Below are 21,112 nucleotides of genomic sequence, written 5' to 3'. Positions count from 1 at the left end.
CTCGGCTCTTGTTAAAACTTGTTTCCGGTCTGGTCACGTGACTGACACCATGTGACCGGAACAAGGCGAGAGAAAGTTCAGGCAAAAGCACGAAAAGGCAAAAGCTTTTCATCAACGTTTATTTAACCCTGAAAAGTATATATATATATATATATATATATATATATATATATATATATATATATATATATATATATATATATATATATATTTTTTTTTTTAATATTTTTTTTTCAGTTCTCTTCTGTTTTTATTTTAACAAATGTGTGTGCTTTTGTTGTATTGTTCAAATAAATGTATACTGTACACTGTATAAAAATTCGGGAAAGTTGTTTTTGGTCGCACTTTGGATATTACTTTGCTCAATAACATCATGTCATAAAAGGAAATAATTGTATTATATTGTTGTATTCATACATGTATTGTTAAATGGTTGATGTATAATAGGTGTGTTAACGGGCGCCACCTAGTGTGGCTGCGCGATAGTACAGATTTGAGCACGGTCATTCATTCTGCTTAGTCATTATTCTGCCGATATCACAGTACTTACTGTTAAATCAATAACCGTATAGCACGTGTAAAGAAAATATGCAATACATGTCTTCTCATGGCTCCTTTTAAACACGAGTTCCTGTTAGTGGTTGTGTACTTAGTGGCTTTATTTGACCACTAGAGGGTGCTGTAACAAAGGGAACAATACAGTATATAAGGTCAAACCTCAAACTTTTTCCTATATTTGCGGGGGTGTCCAAACTTTTTACACTGAGGGCCACACACCCAAAAAATCGAAGCATGCAAGGGGCGGTTTGATATTTTTCATTTTCAAAATCAATACAACACACATATATTTTTACCTTCAGGGCTCCCCTCAAGTTTGGTTCAGGTGACCTGGAAGGGTCTCAGTCATAAATATGTTAAAAATAACTCACAAATCTTTTATTCAATGCTCAAATCTCTGGATCAATTTCAGGTGTATCTGTCGATAGAAAGTATTTATTTATTTATTTTTGGCCTTTTTGTTTAAAACTCTTGTATCCTATGGCAAAAACACAAAATGTGCAAGATTTTCACCCCAAAATTTAAAAGTGGAATATTTGATGTGAAGTAATTGGAGCTTGAAATAGGTCAATAATTTATAACATCATTGATTTTAATGAATTATTATTTTAGAGCAATGACAGTTTGAACAAAAAATACCAATACAATTTTGAAGATCCAAAAGGCAAAATAGTCAAAAATAAGTATTTTTTAAATTATTTAAAAAAAAAACTTTTATCAATTCAATCTCTAGATCAACTTCAGATCAATCCTGTCGATTATAAGTTTTCATTTTTTTTAAATGTTTTTTTTCGTATTTGTTTTATGCCCCCAACCCCCCACCCCCCACACACACACTTTCTTTTTAAAGAAAACTTTGTTTTTTATGTGGCAAACACACAAATTACGCAATATTTTATTTACCTAAAAAATATTTCGAGGTGGAATATTTCATGTGAGGTAATTGGAGTCCTAAATGGGTCAATAATTCATAATAACATTGATTAATTATTATTTTTAAGCAAAGACAGTTTAAAAAAAATCCCACTAAAATTTTTAAAGATTCAAAAGGTAAAATGGTTAAAAATTAGTATTTTTTTACTTTTTATTTTTATTTTTTACTTTTATCACTTAAATATCTAGATCAACTTTAGATGTATTCGTCGATTATAAGTTTTCTTTTTGTTTTTATGTTTTTTTTTCATGTTTGTTTTATGCCCCTACACCCTTTTTTTTTATTTGTATTTATTTTTATTTTTTATTTTTTAAAGAAAACATTGTTCTTTTATATGGCAAACACAGCAATTACGCAATAGTTTACCTGAAACATGTTTCATGATGGAATATTTGATGTCAGGTAATTGGAGTCCTAAATGGGTCAATAATTCATAACAAAACTAATTTTAATTCATTATTGTTTTCCAGCAATGACAGTTTTAAAAATATCCCACAAAAATGTTTGTAGATTCAAAAGGGAAAATAGTTAAAAAAAATTAGTACTTAAATTTTTTTTATTTTTTTTTACTTTTATCAATTAAATATCTAGATCAACTTTAGATCTATTCGTCGATTATAAGTTTTCTTTTTTATTTTTTTTTCATGTTTTCTTTCATGTTTGTTTTATGGCCCTACACCCCCCCTTTTTTTTCCCTTTTTTTTTTTTTTAAGAAAACTGTTCTTTTATATGGCAAACACAGAAATTACGCAATAGTTTACCTAAAAAAATATTCAAGGTGGAATATTTGATGTCAGGCAATTGGTGTCCTAAATGGGTCAATAATTAATAACAAAATTCATTTTAATTCATTATTGTTTTCCAGCAATGACAGTTTAAAAAAAAATCCCACAAACATTTTTGTAGATTCAAAAGGGAAAATAGTTAAAAATTAGTATTTAAATTTTTTTTTATTTTTTTTTTACTTTTATCAATTCAATCTCTAGATCAACTTCAGATCAATCCTGTCGATTATAAGTTTTCATTTTTTTTAATGTTTTTTTTTTCGTATTTGTTTTATGCCCCCCCACCACCCCCCCCCCCCCCCACACACACACACACACACTTTCTTTTTAAAGAAAACTTTGTTTTTTATGTGGCAAACACACAAATTACGCAATATTTTATTTACCTAAAAAGTATTTCGAGGTGGAATATTTCATGTGTATTTACCTAAAAAGTATTTCGAGGTGGAATATTTCATGTGAGGTAATTGGAGTCCTAAATGGGTCAATAATTCATAATAACATTGATTAATTATTATTTTTAAGCAAAGACAGTTTAAAAAAAATTCCACTAAAATTTTTAAAGATTCAAAAGGTAAAATGGTTAAAAATTAGTCTTTTTTTACTTTTTATTTTTATTTTTTACTTTTATCACTTAAATATCTAGATCAACTTTAGATGTATTCGTCGATTATAAGTTTTCTTTTTGTTTTTATGTTTTTTTTTCACGTTTGTTTTATGCCCCTACACCCGTTATTTTTTTATTTTATTTTTTTTTATTTTTTTTTAAAGAAAACATTGTTCTTTTATATGGCAAACACAGAAATTACGCAATATTTTATTTACCTAAAAAAATATTTCGAGGTGGAATATTTCATGTGAGGTAATTGGAGTCCTAAATGGGTCAATAATTCATAATAACATTGATTAATTATTATTTTTAAGCAAAGACAGTTTTAAAAAAATCCCACTAAAATTTTTAAAGATTCAAAAGGTAAAATGGTTAAAAATTAGTATTTTTTTACTTTTTATTTTTATTTTTTACTTTTATCACTTAAATATCTAGATCAACTTTAGATGTATTCGTCGATTATAAGTTTTCTTTTTGTTTTTATGTTTTTTTTTCACCTTTGTTTTACGCCCCTACACCCGTTATTTTTAATTTTTAATTTTTAATTTTTTTTTTTTTTAAAGAAAACATTGTTCTTTTATATGGCAAACACAGAAATTACGCAATAGTTTACCTGAAACATGTTTCATGGTGGAATATTTGATGTCAGGTAATTGGAGTCCTAAATGGGTCAATAATTCATAACAAAACTAATTTTAATTCATTATTGTTTTCCAGCAATGACAGTTTTAAAAATATCCCACAAAAATGTTTGTAGATTCAAAAGGGAAAATAGTTAAAAAAAATTAGTACTTAAATTTTTTTTTTTTTTTTTTACTTTTATCAATTAAATATCTAGATCAACTTTAGATCTATTCGTCGATTATAAGTTTTCTTTTTTTTTTTTTTTCATGTTTTCTTTCATGTTTGTTTTATGGCCCTACACCCCCCCTTTTTTTTTTTCTTTTTTTTTTTTTTAAGAAAACTGTTCTTTTATATGGCAAACACAGAAATTACGCAATAGTTTACCTAAAAAAATATTCAAGGTGGAATATTTGATGTCAGGCAATTGGTGTCCTAAATGGGTCAATAATTCATAACAAAATTCATTTTAATTCATTATTGTTTTCCAGCAATGACAGTTTAAAAAAAAATCCCACAAACATTTTTGTAGATTCAAAAGGGAAAATAGTTAAAAATTAGTATTTAATTTTTTTTTTTTTTTTTTACTTTTATCAATTCAATCTCTAGATCAACTTCAGATCAATCCTGTCGATTATAAGTTTTCATTTTTTTTAATGTTTTTTTTTTCGTATTTGTTTTATGCCACCCCCCCCCCCCACACACACACTTTCTTTTTAAAGAAAACTTTGTTTTTTATGTGGCAAACACACAAATTACGCAATATTTTATTTACCTAAAAAGTATTTCGAGGTGGAATATTTAATGTGAGGTAATTGGAGTCCTAAATGGGTCAATAATTCATAATAACATTGATTAATTATTATTTTTAAGCAAAGACAGTTTAAAAAAAATTCCACTAAAATTTTTAAAGATTCAAAAGGTAAAATGGTTAAAAATTAGTCTTTTTTTACTTTTTATTTTTATTTTTTACTTTTATCACTTAAATATCTAGATCAACTTTAGATGTATTCGTCGATTATAAGTTTTCTTTTTGTTTTTATGTTTTTTTTCACGTTTGTTTTATGCCATATTTTTTTATTTATTTTTTTTTATTTTTTTTAAAGAAAACATTGTTCTTTTATATGGCAAACACAGAAATTACGCAATATTTTATTTACCTAAAAAGTATTTCGAGGCGGAATATTTCATGTGAGGTAATTGGAGTCCTAAATGGGTCAATAATTCATAATAACATTGATTAATTATTATTTTTAAGCAAAGACAGTTTAAAAAAAATCCCACTAAAATTTTTAAAGATTCAAAAGGTAAAATGGTTAAAAATTAGTCTTTTTTTACTTTTTATTTTTATTTTTTACTTTTATCACTTAAATATCTAGATCAACTTTAGATGTATTCGTCGATTATAAGTTTTCTTTTTGTTTTTATGTTTTTTTTTCACGTTTGTTTTACGCCCCTACACCCGTTATTTTTAATTTTTAATTTTAATTTTTTTTTTTTTTTAAAGAAAACATTGTTCTTTTATATGGCAAACACAGAAATTACGCAATAGTTTACCTAAAACATGTTTCAAGGTGGAATATTTGATGTCAGGTAATTGGAGTCCTAAATGGGTCAATAATTCATAACAAAATTAATTTTAATTCATTATTGTTTTTCAGCAATGACAGTTTTAAAAATATCCCACAAAAATGTTTGTAGATTCAAAAGGGAAAATGGTTCAAAAAAATTAGTACTTAAATTTTTATTTTTTTTTAAACTTTTATCAATTAAATATCTAGATCAACTTTAGATCTATTCGTCGATTATAAGTTTTCTTTTTTTTTTTTTTTTTTTTTCATGTTTTCTTTCATGTTTGTTTTATGGCCCTACACCCCCCCCCCCCTTTTTTTTTTTTTTTTTTTTTTTTTAAGAAAACTGTTCTTTTATATGGCAAACACAGAAATTACGCAATAGTTTACCTAAAAAAATATTCAAGGTGGAATATTTGATGTCAGGCAATTGGTGTCCTAAATGGGTCAATAATTCATAACAAAATTCATTTTAATTCATTATTGTTTTCCAGCAATGACAGTTTAAAAAAAAATCCCACAAACATTTTTGTAGATTCAAAAGGGAAAATAGTTAAAAATTAGTATTTAAATTTTTTTTTTTTTTTTTTTACTTTTATCAATTCAATCTCTAGATCAACTTCAGATCAATCCTGTCGATTATAAGTTTTCATTTTTTTTAATGTTTTTTTTTTCGTATTTGTTTTATGCCCCCCCCCCCCACACACACACTTTCTTTTTAAAGAAAACTTTGTTTTTTATGTGGCAAACACACAAATTACGCAATATTTTATTTACCTAAAAAGTATTTCGAGGTGGAATATTTCATGTGAGGTAATTGGAGTCCTAAATGGGTCAATAATTCATAATAACATTGATTAATTATTATTTTTAAGCAAAGACAGTTTAAAAAAAATCCCACTAAAATTTTTAAAGATTCAAAAGGTAAAATGGTTAAAAATTAGTCTTTTTTTACTTTTTATTTTTATTTTTTACTTTTATCACTTAAATATCTAGATCAACTTTAGATGTATTCGTCGATTATAAGTTTTCTTTTTGTTTTTATGTTTTTTTTTCACCTTTGTTTTACGCCCCTACACCCGTTATTTTTAATTTTTAATTTTTAATTTTTTTTTTTTTTAAAGAAAACATTGTTCTTTTATATGGCAAACACAGAAATTACGCAATAGTTTACCTAAAACATGTTTCAAGGTGGAATATTTGATGTCAGGTAATTGGAGTCCTAAATGGGTCAATAATTCATAACAAAATTAATTTTAATTCATTATTGTTTTCCAGCAATGACAGTTTTAAAAATATCCCACAAAAATGTTTGTAGATTCAAAAGGGAAAATGGTTAAAAAAAATTAGTACTTAATTTATTTATTTTTTTTAACTTTTATCAATTAAATATCTAGATCAACTTTAGATCTATTCGTCGATTATAAGTTTTCTTTTTTTTTTTTTTTTCATGTTTTCTTTCATGTTTGTTTTATGGCCCTACACCCCCTTTTTTATTTATTTTTTATTTTATTTTTCTTAAGAAAACTGTTCTTTTATATGGCAAACACAGAAATTACGCAATAGTTTACCTAAAAAATGTTTCAAGGTGGAATATTTGATGTCAGGTAATTGGAGTCCTAAATGGGTCAATAATTCATAACAAAATTAATTTTAATTCATTATTGTTTTCCAGCAATGACAGTTTAAAAAAAATCCCACAAACATTTTTGTAGATTCAAAAGGGAAAATAGTTAAAAATTAGTATTTTTTTTTATTTTTATTTTTTTTAAACTTTTATCAATTAAATATCTAGATCAACTTCAGGTCTATTTGTCGATTATAGGTTTTCATTTTTAAAATATTTTTTTTTCATGTTTGTTCATGCCCCCTCCCTTTTAAAAAAAAAGAAAACATTGTTCTTTTATATGGCAAACACACAAATTACGCAATATTTTCCCTAAAAAAATATTTCAAGGTGGAATATTTGATGTCAGGTAATTGGAGTCCTAAATGGGTCAATAATTCATAACAAAATTAATTTTAATTCATTATTGTTTTCCAGCAATGACAGTTTAAAAAAAATCCCACAAACATTTTTGTAGATTCAAAAGGGAAAATAGTTAAAAATTAGTATTTAAATTATTATTATTTCTTTTACTTTTATCAATTAAATATCTAGATCAACTTCAGTTCTATTTGTCGATTATAGGTTTTCATTTTTAAAATATATTTTTTTCATGTTTGTTCATGCCCCCTCCCTTTTTTAAAAAAGAAAACATTGTTCTTTTATATGGCAAACACACAAATTACGCAATATTTTCCCTAAAAAAATATTTCAAGGTGGAACATTTGATGTGAGGTAATTGAAGCCTTACATTGGTAAATAATTGATAACAACATTGATTTTAATTCATTATTGTTTTCAAGCAATGACAGTTTAAAAAAAAAACCCACTAACATTTTTGTAGATTCAAAAGGGAAAATAGTTAAAAATTAGTATTTAATTTTATTTATTTTTTTTAAAAACTTATCATCACTTAAATATCTAGATGAACTTCAGATCTATTTGTCGATTATAGGTTTTAATTTTGAAAATATATTTTTTTCATATTTGTTTATGCCCCCCCCACCCCGCCGCCCCTCCCTTTTTTAAAGTTTATATGGCAAACACACAAATCACGCAATATTTTCCCCAAAAAATATTTCAAGGTGGAACATTTGATGTGAGGTAATTGAAGCCTTAAATTGGTAAATAATTGATTTTGATTCATTATTATTTTTTGAGCAAAGAAAAGAACAGCCTGCATGGCTACTTTGTGTTAGTAGTGACAACATTGCAACTTTTTCTCGTTACATTTTACCGGTTTGCTCTTTTACTCCACTTTTTTATGTTTTTAAAAATATTTTTATAATAATTCTAGAATGTGCCGCGGGCCGTTAAAAAATCAGCTGCGGGCTGCAAATGGCCCTCGGGCCATACTTTGGACAAGCCTGCTTTATGTGGTTGAATATTTTCTTTACATTAACATAAACAATACTTAAAAATATAAAAATTATTTGGGTATTTGTTCTTTTAAGCCCTGTACAAAGTGTATACTGTAGTGTCCTAAACTACTGTAGTAGCATATTGATTTTAGGACAGACAGCAAATCTTTGCTAAGCAAAACTAACAAATCTATCATGGACTTTCGCTTCATATGTGACCTTTGTGTGGGAACTGTCAATGTTTTTCTCATTTTGAACTTTTAGTAGGCTGAATCAATATTTTCAGTAGTGGACACAAGTAGAAGTACATGTGACATACTTGTTCTTTCTTACAGCTCCTGAGATACAACATGTTGTCTTTTCAGGCGCCACTCTTCATCTTGACGTCATCCTGCTGCTTCCTTTTCACTTCTGGCAGGCCGGCAGGTACGAGACCAATTGTTGTTGCTGTGTGTAGTTTGTTTTGTACTGTCATACTAGGCTTTATCGGGCCCTAAACAAGATTTTGATTGCGGTCCCCCTTTTGGTCTTTAATATTACCCGTGCTACACGGTAGGACAGGGGTCGGCAACCCAAACTGTTGAAAGAGCCACATTGGACCAGAAATAGAAAAAAATAAAATCTGTCTGGAGCCTTATTATATAAGTCTTATAATGAAGGCAACACATTATATAAGTGTCTATTGCACATTGTTTTTCTAGCATGCACACATCGCACTGTATGGAATGGCCTCAATCTCGTTACCTTGCGTAATGACAATAAAGCTGATTCTGATTCTGATATTGGCTATATTAGCCTACTATCAAAATAACTGTGTTGGCTGACACAAATCTTCATTAACAGAAATGTTGAAATGTAATGTTTATTCTACACATTTTGACAATATTAGAAAACATTAGTAAATCTTCTCAGAGGGTGAGATAACTCCTGGAAATTACTGGCTCAGATTGGCCAAAGGTATATATGTGTGTGTCCAAGTTAAAGGAAATGGCAGGCTGTCTTTTTCTAATGGATTTATTACAATCTTTGCAAGCCGGGTAACGTTTGCTGTGGTCTGGAACAACATGGCACACAAACAAACGAGGCATAATGATGCAATATGTACATACAGCTAGCCTAAATAGCATGTTAGCATCGATTAGCTCGCAGTCGTGCACTGACCAAATATGCCTGATTAGCACTCCAACAAGTCAACAACATCCACAAAGCTCACCTTTGTGCAGTCACGCACAGCATAAAACGTTTGGTGGACAAAATGAGACAAAGGATTGCGATTTTAAAGTTAAAAGTTAAAGTACCAATGATTGTCACACACACACTAGGTGTGGCGAAATTATTCTCTGCATTTGACCCATCACCCTTGATCACCCCCTGGGAGGTGAGGGGAGCAGTGGGCAGCAGCGGTGGCTGCGCCCGGGAATCATTTTGGTGATTTAACCCCCAATTCCAACCCTTGATGCTGAGTGCCAAGCAGGGAGGTAATGGGTCCCATTTTTATAGTCTTTGGTATGACTCGGCCGGGATTTGAACTCCCAACCTACCGATCTCAGGACGGACACTCTAACCACTAGGCCACTGAGTAGGTGTAGATTTTTGTAAACTTTGGACTTTCTGCATAATATAGAAACTTAACTCCGGTAAAATATAATATAAATATAATTCATACAGTAATATTACAACTATGCTAGCAGAATTCTGACTTCATTCTCGGAAAATGGCGTCTTTTTTGTTACATTACAATTTATTCCTATAAAATTTGGATTTAAAAAAAGAAATTTAGGACTTTATTCTCTCAAAAGTAATAAAACATGTTTTCATGAGGTCACTACTTAAAAAAGTAGATTTCTCTCGTAAATGTCTTCTGAATGTATCAAATTTGTGTACAAATGTCATCTGATAAAATTAAGATTTAATTCTATGACAATTACAACAAAAATGATTGGAAATTTTGGACCTTTCTAAAATATTGCAACTTTATTCTGGTAATATACATTTTTGTCGTAACAGTTCTCCTCTTAAAACTTTGACTTAATTATCGGAAAACTGCTTTTTTTTCTTGTTAGAGTACAACTTTATTCTCGTAAGATTAGGGAATATTTGTCAGAAAATTTTAATTTTATTCTTGTAAAAGAAGATACCTCTTATTTTTTTGAAAGCATTCTGAATATGCTATCTTTGTCTACAATTGTATTAAATCATAATTTAATCGTCTGGCAATTACAACAAAATATATTGTTAACTTCAAACTTGTATAATACTATTGCAACTTTAATCTGGTGAAATATTTATTGTCTTAATATTACCACTCTTCTCTTAGAATTGTGAACTAATTCTCGGAAAATGTTTCCTCGTTACATTACGAGTTGATTCTCGTAAGATTAAGAAATAGTTCTCGGAAAAATGTTAATTCATTGTCGTAAAAGTACAGATTTTTCACATGAATTAACTACCTAATTTCCAAAGAGTTCAGAATGTGTCAAAATTGTGTATAAATTTATTTTGATAAAATTACGATTTAATTCTTTAGCAATAATAATATCAATTATTGTAAACTTCGGACTTTTGTAATAATACTGTAACTTTATTCAGTACAAATTATTTTGGGTTGTAATATTACAACTCTTTTATATAATTGTGACTCAATTGCCCATAAACGTTTTGACTTTATTCCCATTAGATTCGGACATATTTATTAGATTATTATTATTATTATTATTATTGTTATTATTTATTATTAATTATTTATTCTTGTAAACATAGATTTTTCTCACAAGGTTTCTACAAAATTGTTCTGATGAACTCATAATTTAATTCTCTGGCAATTACGACAAAAATTATTGTAACCTTTGAACTTTTATAATAATATTGCAACTTTATTCTGGTAAAATATTTTTTATCTTTAATATTACAGCCCTTCTTTTAGAATTATGACTTCATCCTCAGAAGATTGTCATATTTTTATTTATACATTTTGGCTTTACATTTGTGAGTTAAGGAAATATTTCTCTGAAAAATTAGACTTTCTTGTTCTATAAATACAGATTTTTCTCATTACATTTTTACTGGATTTGACTGTTGTAATATTATAAATGTCTTCTCATAAAATTACGCAAAAAGTCTTGTAAACTTGAACTTTTGTAATAATATTGCAACTTTATTCTGGTAAAATACTTTGTCGTAATATAGAATTGTAACTTAATTTTCGGAAAAATTGCGTTATTTTTCCTTTTACATTTTGACATTACATTTCTGAGACTATACAGAGATTTAAAACATTTGACTTTATTGTTGTAACAGTACAGCTTTTTCTCATTACATTATTACTTGATTTGACTGTTGTTGTAATATTACACATTTACTGTATTCTCATAAAATTACGCAAAAATGATTGTAAACCTGAACTTTTATAATAACGTTATTCTGGTAAAATACTTTTTTTCCGTAATATTAAATTGCTTCTCTTAGAATTGTGACTCAATTTTTGGAAAATTGCGTTATTTTTCCTTTTACATTTTGACATATTAGTGAGATTAGAGAGAGGTTAAAAACATTTGACTTTATTGTCGTAACAGTACAGAATTTTCTCAATACATTTTTACTTGATTTGACTGTTGTAATATTACAAATGTCTTCTCATAAAATTATGCTAAAATTCTTGTAAACTTGAACTTTTATAATAATATTGCAACTTTATTCTGGTAAAATACCTTTTTTGTCGTAATATTACATTGCTTCTCTTAGAATTGTGACTTAATTCTCGGAAAATTTTGTTATTTTTCCTTTTACATTTTGACATATTTCTGAGATTATACAAAAATTTTAAACATCGGACTTTATTGTCGTAACAGTACAGCTTTTTCTCATAACATTATTACTTGATTTGACTGTTGTAACATTACACATTTATTCTCATAAAATTATGCAAAAATTATTGTAAACCTGAACTTTTATAATAATATTACAATGTTATTCTGGTAAAACACTTTTTGTCGTAATATTACATTGCTTCTCTTAGAATTGTGACTTAATTTTTGAAAAACCGCGTTATTTTTCCTTTTACATTTGTATACATTATATTTGTGAGATGAGAGACGGATTAAAAAATTTTACTTTATCTTCGTAACAGTACAGATTTTTGCCAAAGTTATTATTTAATTTTCAAATAATTTTGTCTGTTGTCACGATATTACAAGTTTATTTTCATAAAATGACAATACCACTATTTAAAACTCTGACTTTCCTCATAATACTGCAGTTATATCCTGGTTAGGGTTGCACGGTATAACGTTACTGGTATAGTATCGCGGTACTAATGTGAATCAAATACAGTACTATACTCTGTTTGAAAAGTACCGGTTCCCGGGCATGACGGCGCGTCGTCACGTCATGACATTGCTGGTTTACAAGCAGAGGAGCATGTTCGGCAGTGCACAATCACGGAGTACTTACAAACAGACACAGTGTGTAGACAGAAAAGGGATAACGGATGCATTTTGGCCTAAAAACTAACGGTAAAGGTGAAGTTATAACACTGAAACGCCCTCAGGAAGAGGTGCTTTAAGACATGGCTAACGTCCTGTCCCAGTCGGCAGTGTTTTAGCTACTTTTAAATCACTAATCCTCGCCTCCATGGCGACAAATAAAGTAAGTTTCTTACAAGTATCATCCCTGCAGGAAGAGGAATAGCTAAACATGCTTCACTACACACCATAGCTCACAGGCGTCAAAATGTAAACAAACGCCATTGGTAGATCTACAAACGCCATTGTAGTTCTACAATGGTTGGTATCATCCATTGTAATGATACCAAGTACAGTAGCGTTTCTAGTCGATACTACTAAGATTACATCGATATTTGTTGGCATCAGAACATCTTGTTGTTGTTTTTTTTAAATATATATTATGTTTATGAACTCAGGAAATATGTCCCTGGACACATGAGGACTTTGAATATGACCAATGTATGGTCCTGTAACGACTTGGTATCGGATCAATACCTAAATTTGTGGTATCATCCAAAACTAATGTAAAGTATCAAACAACAGAAGAATAAGTGATTATTATATTTTAACAGAAGTGTAGATAGAACATGTTAAAATAGAAAGTAAGCAGATATTATCAGTAAATGAACAAGTGGATTAAAAATCTATTTTTACTGCTTGTCCCCTATAATTTTGACAAAATAGAATGAGAAATGACAATATGTTACTGCATACGTCAGCAGCTAAATTAGGAGCCTTTGTTTGTTTACTTACTACAGTATTTTTCGGAGTATAAGTCGCACCGCAGTATAAGTCGCACCTGCCGAAAATGCATAATAAAGAAGGAAAAAAACATATATAAGTTGCAAACTATGAAAAAAACTGCGACTTATAGTCCGAAAAATACGGTACTAAAAGAGAAGTTGTCTTGTATGTTCACTATTTTATTTAAGGACAAAATTGTTCTTTGATTACAAAAAAACATATATTTAATGTACCGCAAGATTTTTTCTTAAAATAAAGTCAATAATAAAATTTTTTTGTGGTCCCCTTTATTTAGAAAAGTACAGAAAAGTATCGAAATACATTTTGGTACCGGTACTAAAACATTGGTATCGGGACAACACTAATCCTGGTTATATAAAAGTTTGATCTGTTCTTGGAAAATTACGGCTTCATTGTATAAAAATGTCATCTTCTTCTTGTAAGATTAGGACAGTATAGGACGGGGTTGGGTAAACTACGGTTGGTCTTTTTAATCCGGCCCGCCAAATATTAGAACAAAATTAGGCAAAGATCTGTTTTGAGAATTGCCACAACAAAACTGACACTAGACTTTGACACATTGGCAAAAAAAGGGTGATCAACAACACTAAAAGATAATTTAAGTGCTAACTCTTTAGTACCCTTTAATAATGTTTCTTTGAGGTTCTGATATGATATTGTTGAAAATAGATGTATTATGACTAAAATGTTTGGGAAGTCTACTCTTAGTTCCAACAAATATGATATGCTTTGAAATGCATCATGTGTTCGCCCGGCCTGTCTTGTTAAATTTCAAAAGCCAATGTGGCCCCTGAGCCAAGAAGTTTTCCCACCCCTGGTCTAGAACATGAGTAGGTAAGTATTTAGTTTGGTAGGGGAAGTGTGGCTCTGCTGTGTGACTCACTGCAATGGTCATGCAGGTACTCACCTGCGGAGCATGGACAGCTTCATCCACGCCGTGCAGCAGCTGGAGGATTCCAACCCGGGTCTGTCCGCCCTGGCGCTGGTCAGAGCCCTGCGGAGGACTGCGGGCCATGACGACGCCATGACCATCCACTTCCTGGGTGCTTCGTATAACCTGAGTGACGCCGCGGGCCTGGAGACCTCCATCCTCAACGTCTCCTCTTTCAGCTTTTTCGACAAGGCTATCCATCACATTGTGACAAATAACGGCGAGGAGCGAGGGGTGGCCCTCGCCCCGGACGGCACCACGGTCGCCCTGGCGCCTTTACTGCTAGGAATCGAGTCTGGACTCAAAGCGAAGATGGAGGTGACTTTGGCCACCGGGCTCTTTCCTCTGACCTTAGGAAGGACGCTTGGATTAGCCTTCCTCAGCCTCCAAGACATCCCCTTAGCCAATCGCCTGGGGCCCGATGGGTGCTGGGACAGCGTGCGGCGCCCCAAAGTATTCAAGCTCCATTGGCCCGCCACGCCTGCCACCGATGCCGTTATTAACGGGGGGATGGATGGAGTAATACTTGGCACGGAAATCAGCAAACCACCCACAGCTGTCGAGCCGCATGCTCTCAGCCAGATCCTGAACGCGTACTACAGTTTCACTCTGCGCAAGGGGCGGGGTCTTGATAACGTCTCCGAACACGTTAGTCCGAGGCGAAGGGAGATCTCGAGGTCCATTCTGGAACCTCTTGACCTTCACAGTGAGGTGATGGAGACGCTTGCGTTGGTGTGGAGATTGGAGAAGACAGAATGGATCGCCATGGACACCGGCATCAAGAAGGCGGTTAAGGAAGGACTGGAGGCGTTTGTGCACAAGTACTGGGGTAAGTCTTAACCCAAAACCCCCAACCAGGGGCGTATTAAGGTCATTTGGGGGCCCAAGGCAAACCTAGTCATTGGGGCCCTCCACATAACATAAACAACATGGTCATTTGGAAACAACCATGCAGGCTGCACTTTAAAGGGGAACATTATCACAATTTCAGAAGGGTTAAAACCATTAAAAATCAGTTCCCAGTGGCTTATTATATTTTTCGAAGTTTTTTTCAAAATTTTACCCATCACGCAATATCCCTAAAAAAAGCTTCAAAGTGCCTGATTTTAACCATCGTTATAAACACCCGTCCATTTTCCTGTGACGTCACATAGTTAATACAAACAAACATGGCGGATAGAACAGCAAGCTATAGCGACATTAGCTCGGATTCAGACTCGGATTTCAGCGGCTTAAGCGATTCAACAGATTACGCATGTATTGAAACGGATGGTTGTAGTGTGGAGGCAGGTAGCGAAAACGAAATTGAAGAAGAAACTGAAGCTATTGAGCCATATCGGTTTGAACCGTATGCAAGCGAAACCGACGAAAACGACACGACAGCCAGCGACACGGGAGAAAGCGAGGACGAATTTGGCGATTGCCTTCTAACCAACGATTGGTATGTGTTTGTTTGGCATTAAAGGAAACTAACAACTATGAACTAGGTTTACAGCATATGAAATACATTTGGCAACAACATGCACTTTGAGAGTGCAGACAGCCCAATTTTCATCAATTAATATATTCTGTAGACATACCCTCATCCGCGCTCTTTTCCTGAAAGCTGATCTGTCCAGTTTTGGAGTTGATGTCAGCAGGCCAGGGAAGCTAGGGTCGGATATTCTTCTCTTGATCATCTTCGGTGGCATAAGGGACGGTGTGAGCCAAGACATCCAGGGGGTTTAGCTCGCTCGTCTGCGGGAACAAACCGCCGCCATTACTTGCCGTGCTACCGAGGTCCTTTGTCCCTGAATTGCTCACACACTCCGGCAGATTCAATGGGGGTCTGGCGGCAGATTTCTTTGACTTTATCGTTGGAAATGCATCTGCTTTGAGTGTCGCAGGATATCCACACATTCTTGCCATCTCTGTCGTAGCATAGCTTTCGTCGGTAAAGTGTGCGGAACAAACGTCCAATTTCTTGCCACTTTCGCATCTTTGGGCCACTGGTGCAACTTGAATCCGTCCCTGTTCGTGTTGTTACACCCTCTGACAACACACCGACGAGGCATGATGTCTCCAAGGTACGGAAAACAGTCGAAAAAACGGAAAATAACAGAGCTGATTTGACTCGGTGTTTGAGAAAATGGCGGATTGCTTCCCGATGTGACGTCACGTTGTAACGTCATCGCTCCGAGAGCGAATATTAGAAAGGCGTTTAATTCGCCAAAATTCACCCATTTAGAGTTCGGAAATCGGTTAAAAAAATATATGGTCTTTTTTCTGCAACATCAAGGTATATATTGACGCTTACACAGGTCTGGTGATAATGTTCCCCTTTGAAGCATGACGAGCTGCACAACGAGTATCACTGATCCTTTTACTGCGATTGATAGGAATGTTAATCAAAAGATCATTATCGGACCGGATGTGCTATTATTGTGAAAACCGAAAGTGTGTGACTGGTGGGAAAAAGAGAGCTCTTAATGCTCTTGACCAGTAGTGTCAAACGTACGGCCCGGTGATGAGTTTGCCAAGTATTAAAATGAGCTGCTTTTTTTTTAACGAAAGAAACTGCTGTTCTAAATGTGTCCACTGGATGTCACAATTGCAATTCTGTTAGGCAAGCAAACGGTTTAGCAAGAGGTACACAATAAAGGGTGACTGTGGCTCCTCCTCCTCGACCCACATGAAACTTAAAACCTGCCGTTTTATGTCTTCTGCTTCGAACACATCGTCATTCGGCACCCTTACTCCCCCATAATGTCTCTGTCAAACACAAGTAAAGTGAACTTAACCCTTTTGAATAGTTTTTACCTCCGTTTCTTACGGTTTGTTGAGTTTGCACTGGATTGACACGTGGACATGACAAAGGAGGTATTTGATACCTAGAAGAGTTTACATGTTGTGTTTCTTGTTCAATCCCAGAAATACTGACTTAAAGTTTAATCCTGGCTTTGTAGATACACTGAGACCAAGTCTAAACTCATTGTGTTTTTGAAGCTGCACCAATTTCCTTAGAATTTTCAACAAGTTTGAAGGGTTTTGTCTAGAGAGGATTATTTGTGATTTGTACGTTTTCAGAATGTGCTTTTTCTATTTTTGGCCAAAGCAAAACAAAGAAAACAACCTGGAGTTGTCTTTATTTTTAAGTTATCATGCCATGATTTTACCATCCCGGCCCACTTGGGAATAGATTTTCCACCATGCGGCCACTTAGCTAAAATGACTTTGTCACCCCTGCTCTTGACTAACAAGACTGTTGATTTAAAACAAGTGTCTCTCAAGTTTCTATCCACCGAGCTTGCACTACATTTTACCAGAACCTCGGTTACAAAAGTTTACCATTTGGAGAGCTTTAATATTGAAATATTTGCGATGAAGAGCGTCTTTCTCCACGTGCATCCTGCACTGACGTTAGCTCTTACTTTTGGGTAGATTTAATAACAACTGTTTGCTTTCTTCTCACCTTCTCCTCTTGTCTGCTCCACCTGGGTAACTCATTTATTTCTATAAAAAACTCTCATAACTGTGGCAGCAGGTTGTTTTTTTTATGAGAGGTTTTGGGAAATAACATACAGTATGCATAACAGAAGACATATTTTACTATCAACACATGTTAATTATGCACATTCTGCATTTAATTGTTCTGCCTTTAATTTGTTACACTAGGTGTGTCAGAAAAGTAACGGTACTCTCACTTAAGAATTTTTGGCTATTCTACCCACTTCTGCTCTTAACGGCACACCACCAAGCGTGCCATGATCTATTATTCTGTTTATGAGTGGCAACAGGTGAGGTACACATGTTAATTATGCACATTTTTTCACCTAGTAGAAGAGCATTTAATTGCTCAGTAAAATGCATAATAGAAGGTACATTTTACTATCAACCATTTTAAAAAGGGCATTCAAAACACTTTACCTAACCCTAATTGAACACTACCTTGCTTGCCATGGACCTATTCTGTTTATGAGTGGCAACAGGTAGGTACACATGTTAATTATGCACATTCTGCATTTAATTGTTCAGCCTGTCAGTAAAAAATGTATTTGTTACACTAGGTGTGTCAGAAAAGTAACGGTACTCTCACTTAAGAATTTTTGGCTATTCTACCCACTTCTGCTCTTAACGGCACACCACCAAGCGTGCCATGATCTATTATTCTGTTTATGAGTGGCAACGGGTAGGTACACATGTTAATTATGCACATTCTTCCACCTAGTAGAAGAGTATGTCATTGCTCTGCCTGTCAGTAAAAATGGTATTTGTTACATGATGTGTGTCAGAAAAGTAATGGTACAATTTTTGGCTACTCTACCCACTTCTGCCCTTAACAGCCCACCGCCAAGCGTGCCATGATCTATTCTGTTTATGAGTGGCAACCATACTTGCCAACCCTCCCGATTTTCTCGGGAGACTCCCGAATTCCAGTGCCCCTCCCAAAAATCTCCCAGGGCAACCATTCGCCCGAATTTCTCCTGCTTTCCACTCAGACGACAATATTGGGGGCGTGCCTTAAAGGCATTGCCCTCAGCGTCTTCTACAACCTGTCGTCATGTTCGCTTTTCCTCCATACAAACAGCGTGCCGGCCCAGTCACATAATATATGCGGCTTTAACACACACACACACACAAGTGAATGCAAGGCATACTTGATCAATAGCCATACAGGTTACACTGAGGGTGGCCGTATAAACAACCTTAACACTGTTACAAATATGCGCCACACTGTGAGCCCACACCAAACAAGAATGACAAACACATTTCGGGAGAACATCCGCACCGTAACACAACATAAACACAACAGAACAAATACCCAGAACCCCTTGCAGCACTAACTCTTCCGGGACGCTACAATATACACCCCCCGCTACCACCAAACCCCGCCCCCCCACCTCAACCCCGCCCCCCCACACCCCCGTCTCCTGAATTCGGAGGTCTAAAGGTTGGCAAGTATGGTGGCAACAGCTCGATGGATAGCTATATAAGTGAATTAGACACATTCTTCCACAGAGTGGAAGAGCATTTCGTTGTATTATACATGGCTGGTGTATATAAATGAAAAGAGATACATTATTTGTAGTTAATAGGAAAATAGTTTTGTGGCACCAGGCCAATGAGAAACGTTGCTTTTAATCCAGGATGTCTCTGTACATTGCTGCAAAAAACCATCCCCACAGCATGATGCTGCCACCACCATGCTTCACTGTAGGGATGGTTTTCAGCGGCAGGAACTGGGAGACTAGTCAGGATCGAGGGAAAGATGAATGCAGCAATGTACAGAGACATTCTGGATGAAAAGCAACGTTTCCCATCCAACCGGATGGAGCTTGAGAGGTGCTGCAGAGAGGACTGGGTGAAACTGCCCAAAGATAGGTGTGCCAAGCTTGTGGTATCGTATTCAAAAAGACTTGAGACTGTAATTGCTGCCAATGGTGCAAAGGGTATTAATACTTATGTACATGTCATTTTGAGTTTTTTATTTTTGAACAAATTTGCGAACATTTTTAAATTTCTGTTTTTTTTCCGTCAAGATGGGGTGCTGAGTGTACAATAATGAGAAAATGAAATGAACTTTTTTTATTTTAGCAAATGGCTGCAAAGAAACAGAGACACATATAAAGGGGTCCGAATACTTCCCGTACCCACTGTATTCTGTTTATGAGTGGCAACGGGTGAATTCTCATGTTCTTATCATTTCCCTTTTTCAAACCAATAAATGCATATTTTTAATTGGAATCTAAACTGGCTGCAGTTCAATTTAATGGACGGAAGTGAAAAAAATGAAGTACACAAGGTGTATGGGAACATTTCCAGACTGTTGATGTCGATGCCATCCTTCCACTACCAGTTCTTTCAGACGATCAACCAGTACTTAAAAAAAAGATTGTGCAGCGTTCGGTGCGCGGAAGAGGCGAGAGTTGTGGCAGTCCTAGAACTTGTCTGACACACCTTGTGTGTATTTCAGATATAACATCCTTTCTCCAAGTAATGCCCGTTTACATAAATAAACTATAATTGCTGCATATTAAGACTCTATTGCACTTGGTTCCATTCAAGACTGCACTAACTTGGATATGTTCCCCTTTTTTACGCCAGATTGCCCTCAAATCATCCCTCGCTGCCAGTGGGGGGCAAAGGCCCACAAGGGTACACCCATCCCACTGTCTTTGCCCCTTGGCTTCGTCTACATTCACCACACCTACGAACCTTCCCGGCCATGTCTGTCCTTTCCAACGTGCGCCCGCAACATGAGAGCCATGCAGCGCTTCCACCAGGAGGTGCGCAACTGGAGCGACATCGGATACAGGTGACACGTTGTTGTCATACGAATGCAATTTGGAACAAACTACTAATTGGATGCCTAGAGGGCGCTAACTTTGCAAGGTGTTTTTAAGCATCACAGCTTTTAGCACGTAATGACGTTAACTAAGATCGTGACATTTTTCCTCATAGTATTATGACTTATTTACACATAGTGATATTTATTTGCCTGTTACCACACAACTTGTTTAGTATTCCTTTTAAAGTATTCTCATAAAATTGTGATTTCAATTATAATATTATGACAAAAAACACTTAACATAGTATTATGAGTTAAATTCTCATACAAGTACAATATCTTCCCATAAATTTCAACTTGATTCTCCGAAAAAAAAAAGAAAAAAAAATCAACACTTTCTCCTAATATTATGAATTTATGGTCATTAATTTTAGACCTTTTCTTTCTTCTTACACCACAGGTTTATAACTGACCTTTTCCCAAAATATAACAATTTTCCCTTTTTTGTCTCGAGTACTACTTTTTTCTTTTAAAATAACAATTTCTCGTTTTTTGTTAAATTACAAAAAAAATGTCACTCAATATTGGGACTTTTCTTAA

General features: G+C 33.6%; 1 protein-coding gene across 1 annotated transcript in view; it reads left to right on the top strand.

Moving 5' to 3' along the window:
• Nucleotides 1-8,307: 8,307 nt before the first annotated feature.
• pglyrp2 (peptidoglycan recognition protein 2) overlaps nucleotides 8,308-21,112 on the top strand; it is a 16,475-nt gene continuing 3,670 nt past the window's right edge. Inside the window, exons 1-3 of the mRNA XM_061983950.1 lie at nucleotides 8,308-8,472; nucleotides 14,213-15,073; nucleotides 20,329-20,539. Coding sequence (XP_061839934.1) covers nucleotides 8,397-8,472; nucleotides 14,213-15,073; nucleotides 20,329-20,539 — 1,148 coding nt within the window. The 5' untranslated portion in view covers nucleotides 8,308-8,396. The remainder of the gene's footprint in view (nucleotides 8,473-14,212; nucleotides 15,074-20,328; nucleotides 20,540-21,112) is intronic.

The sequence above is a fragment of the Nerophis lumbriciformis genome, linkage group LG25, assembly GCF_033978685.3.
Source record: "Nerophis lumbriciformis linkage group LG25, RoL_Nlum_v2.1, whole genome shotgun sequence".
NCBI lineage: Eukaryota > Metazoa > Chordata > Actinopteri > Syngnathiformes > Syngnathidae > Nerophis > Nerophis lumbriciformis.
Note: the sequence above shows the minus strand (reverse complement) of the source record. Positions and strands in the feature narration are given on the sequence as shown.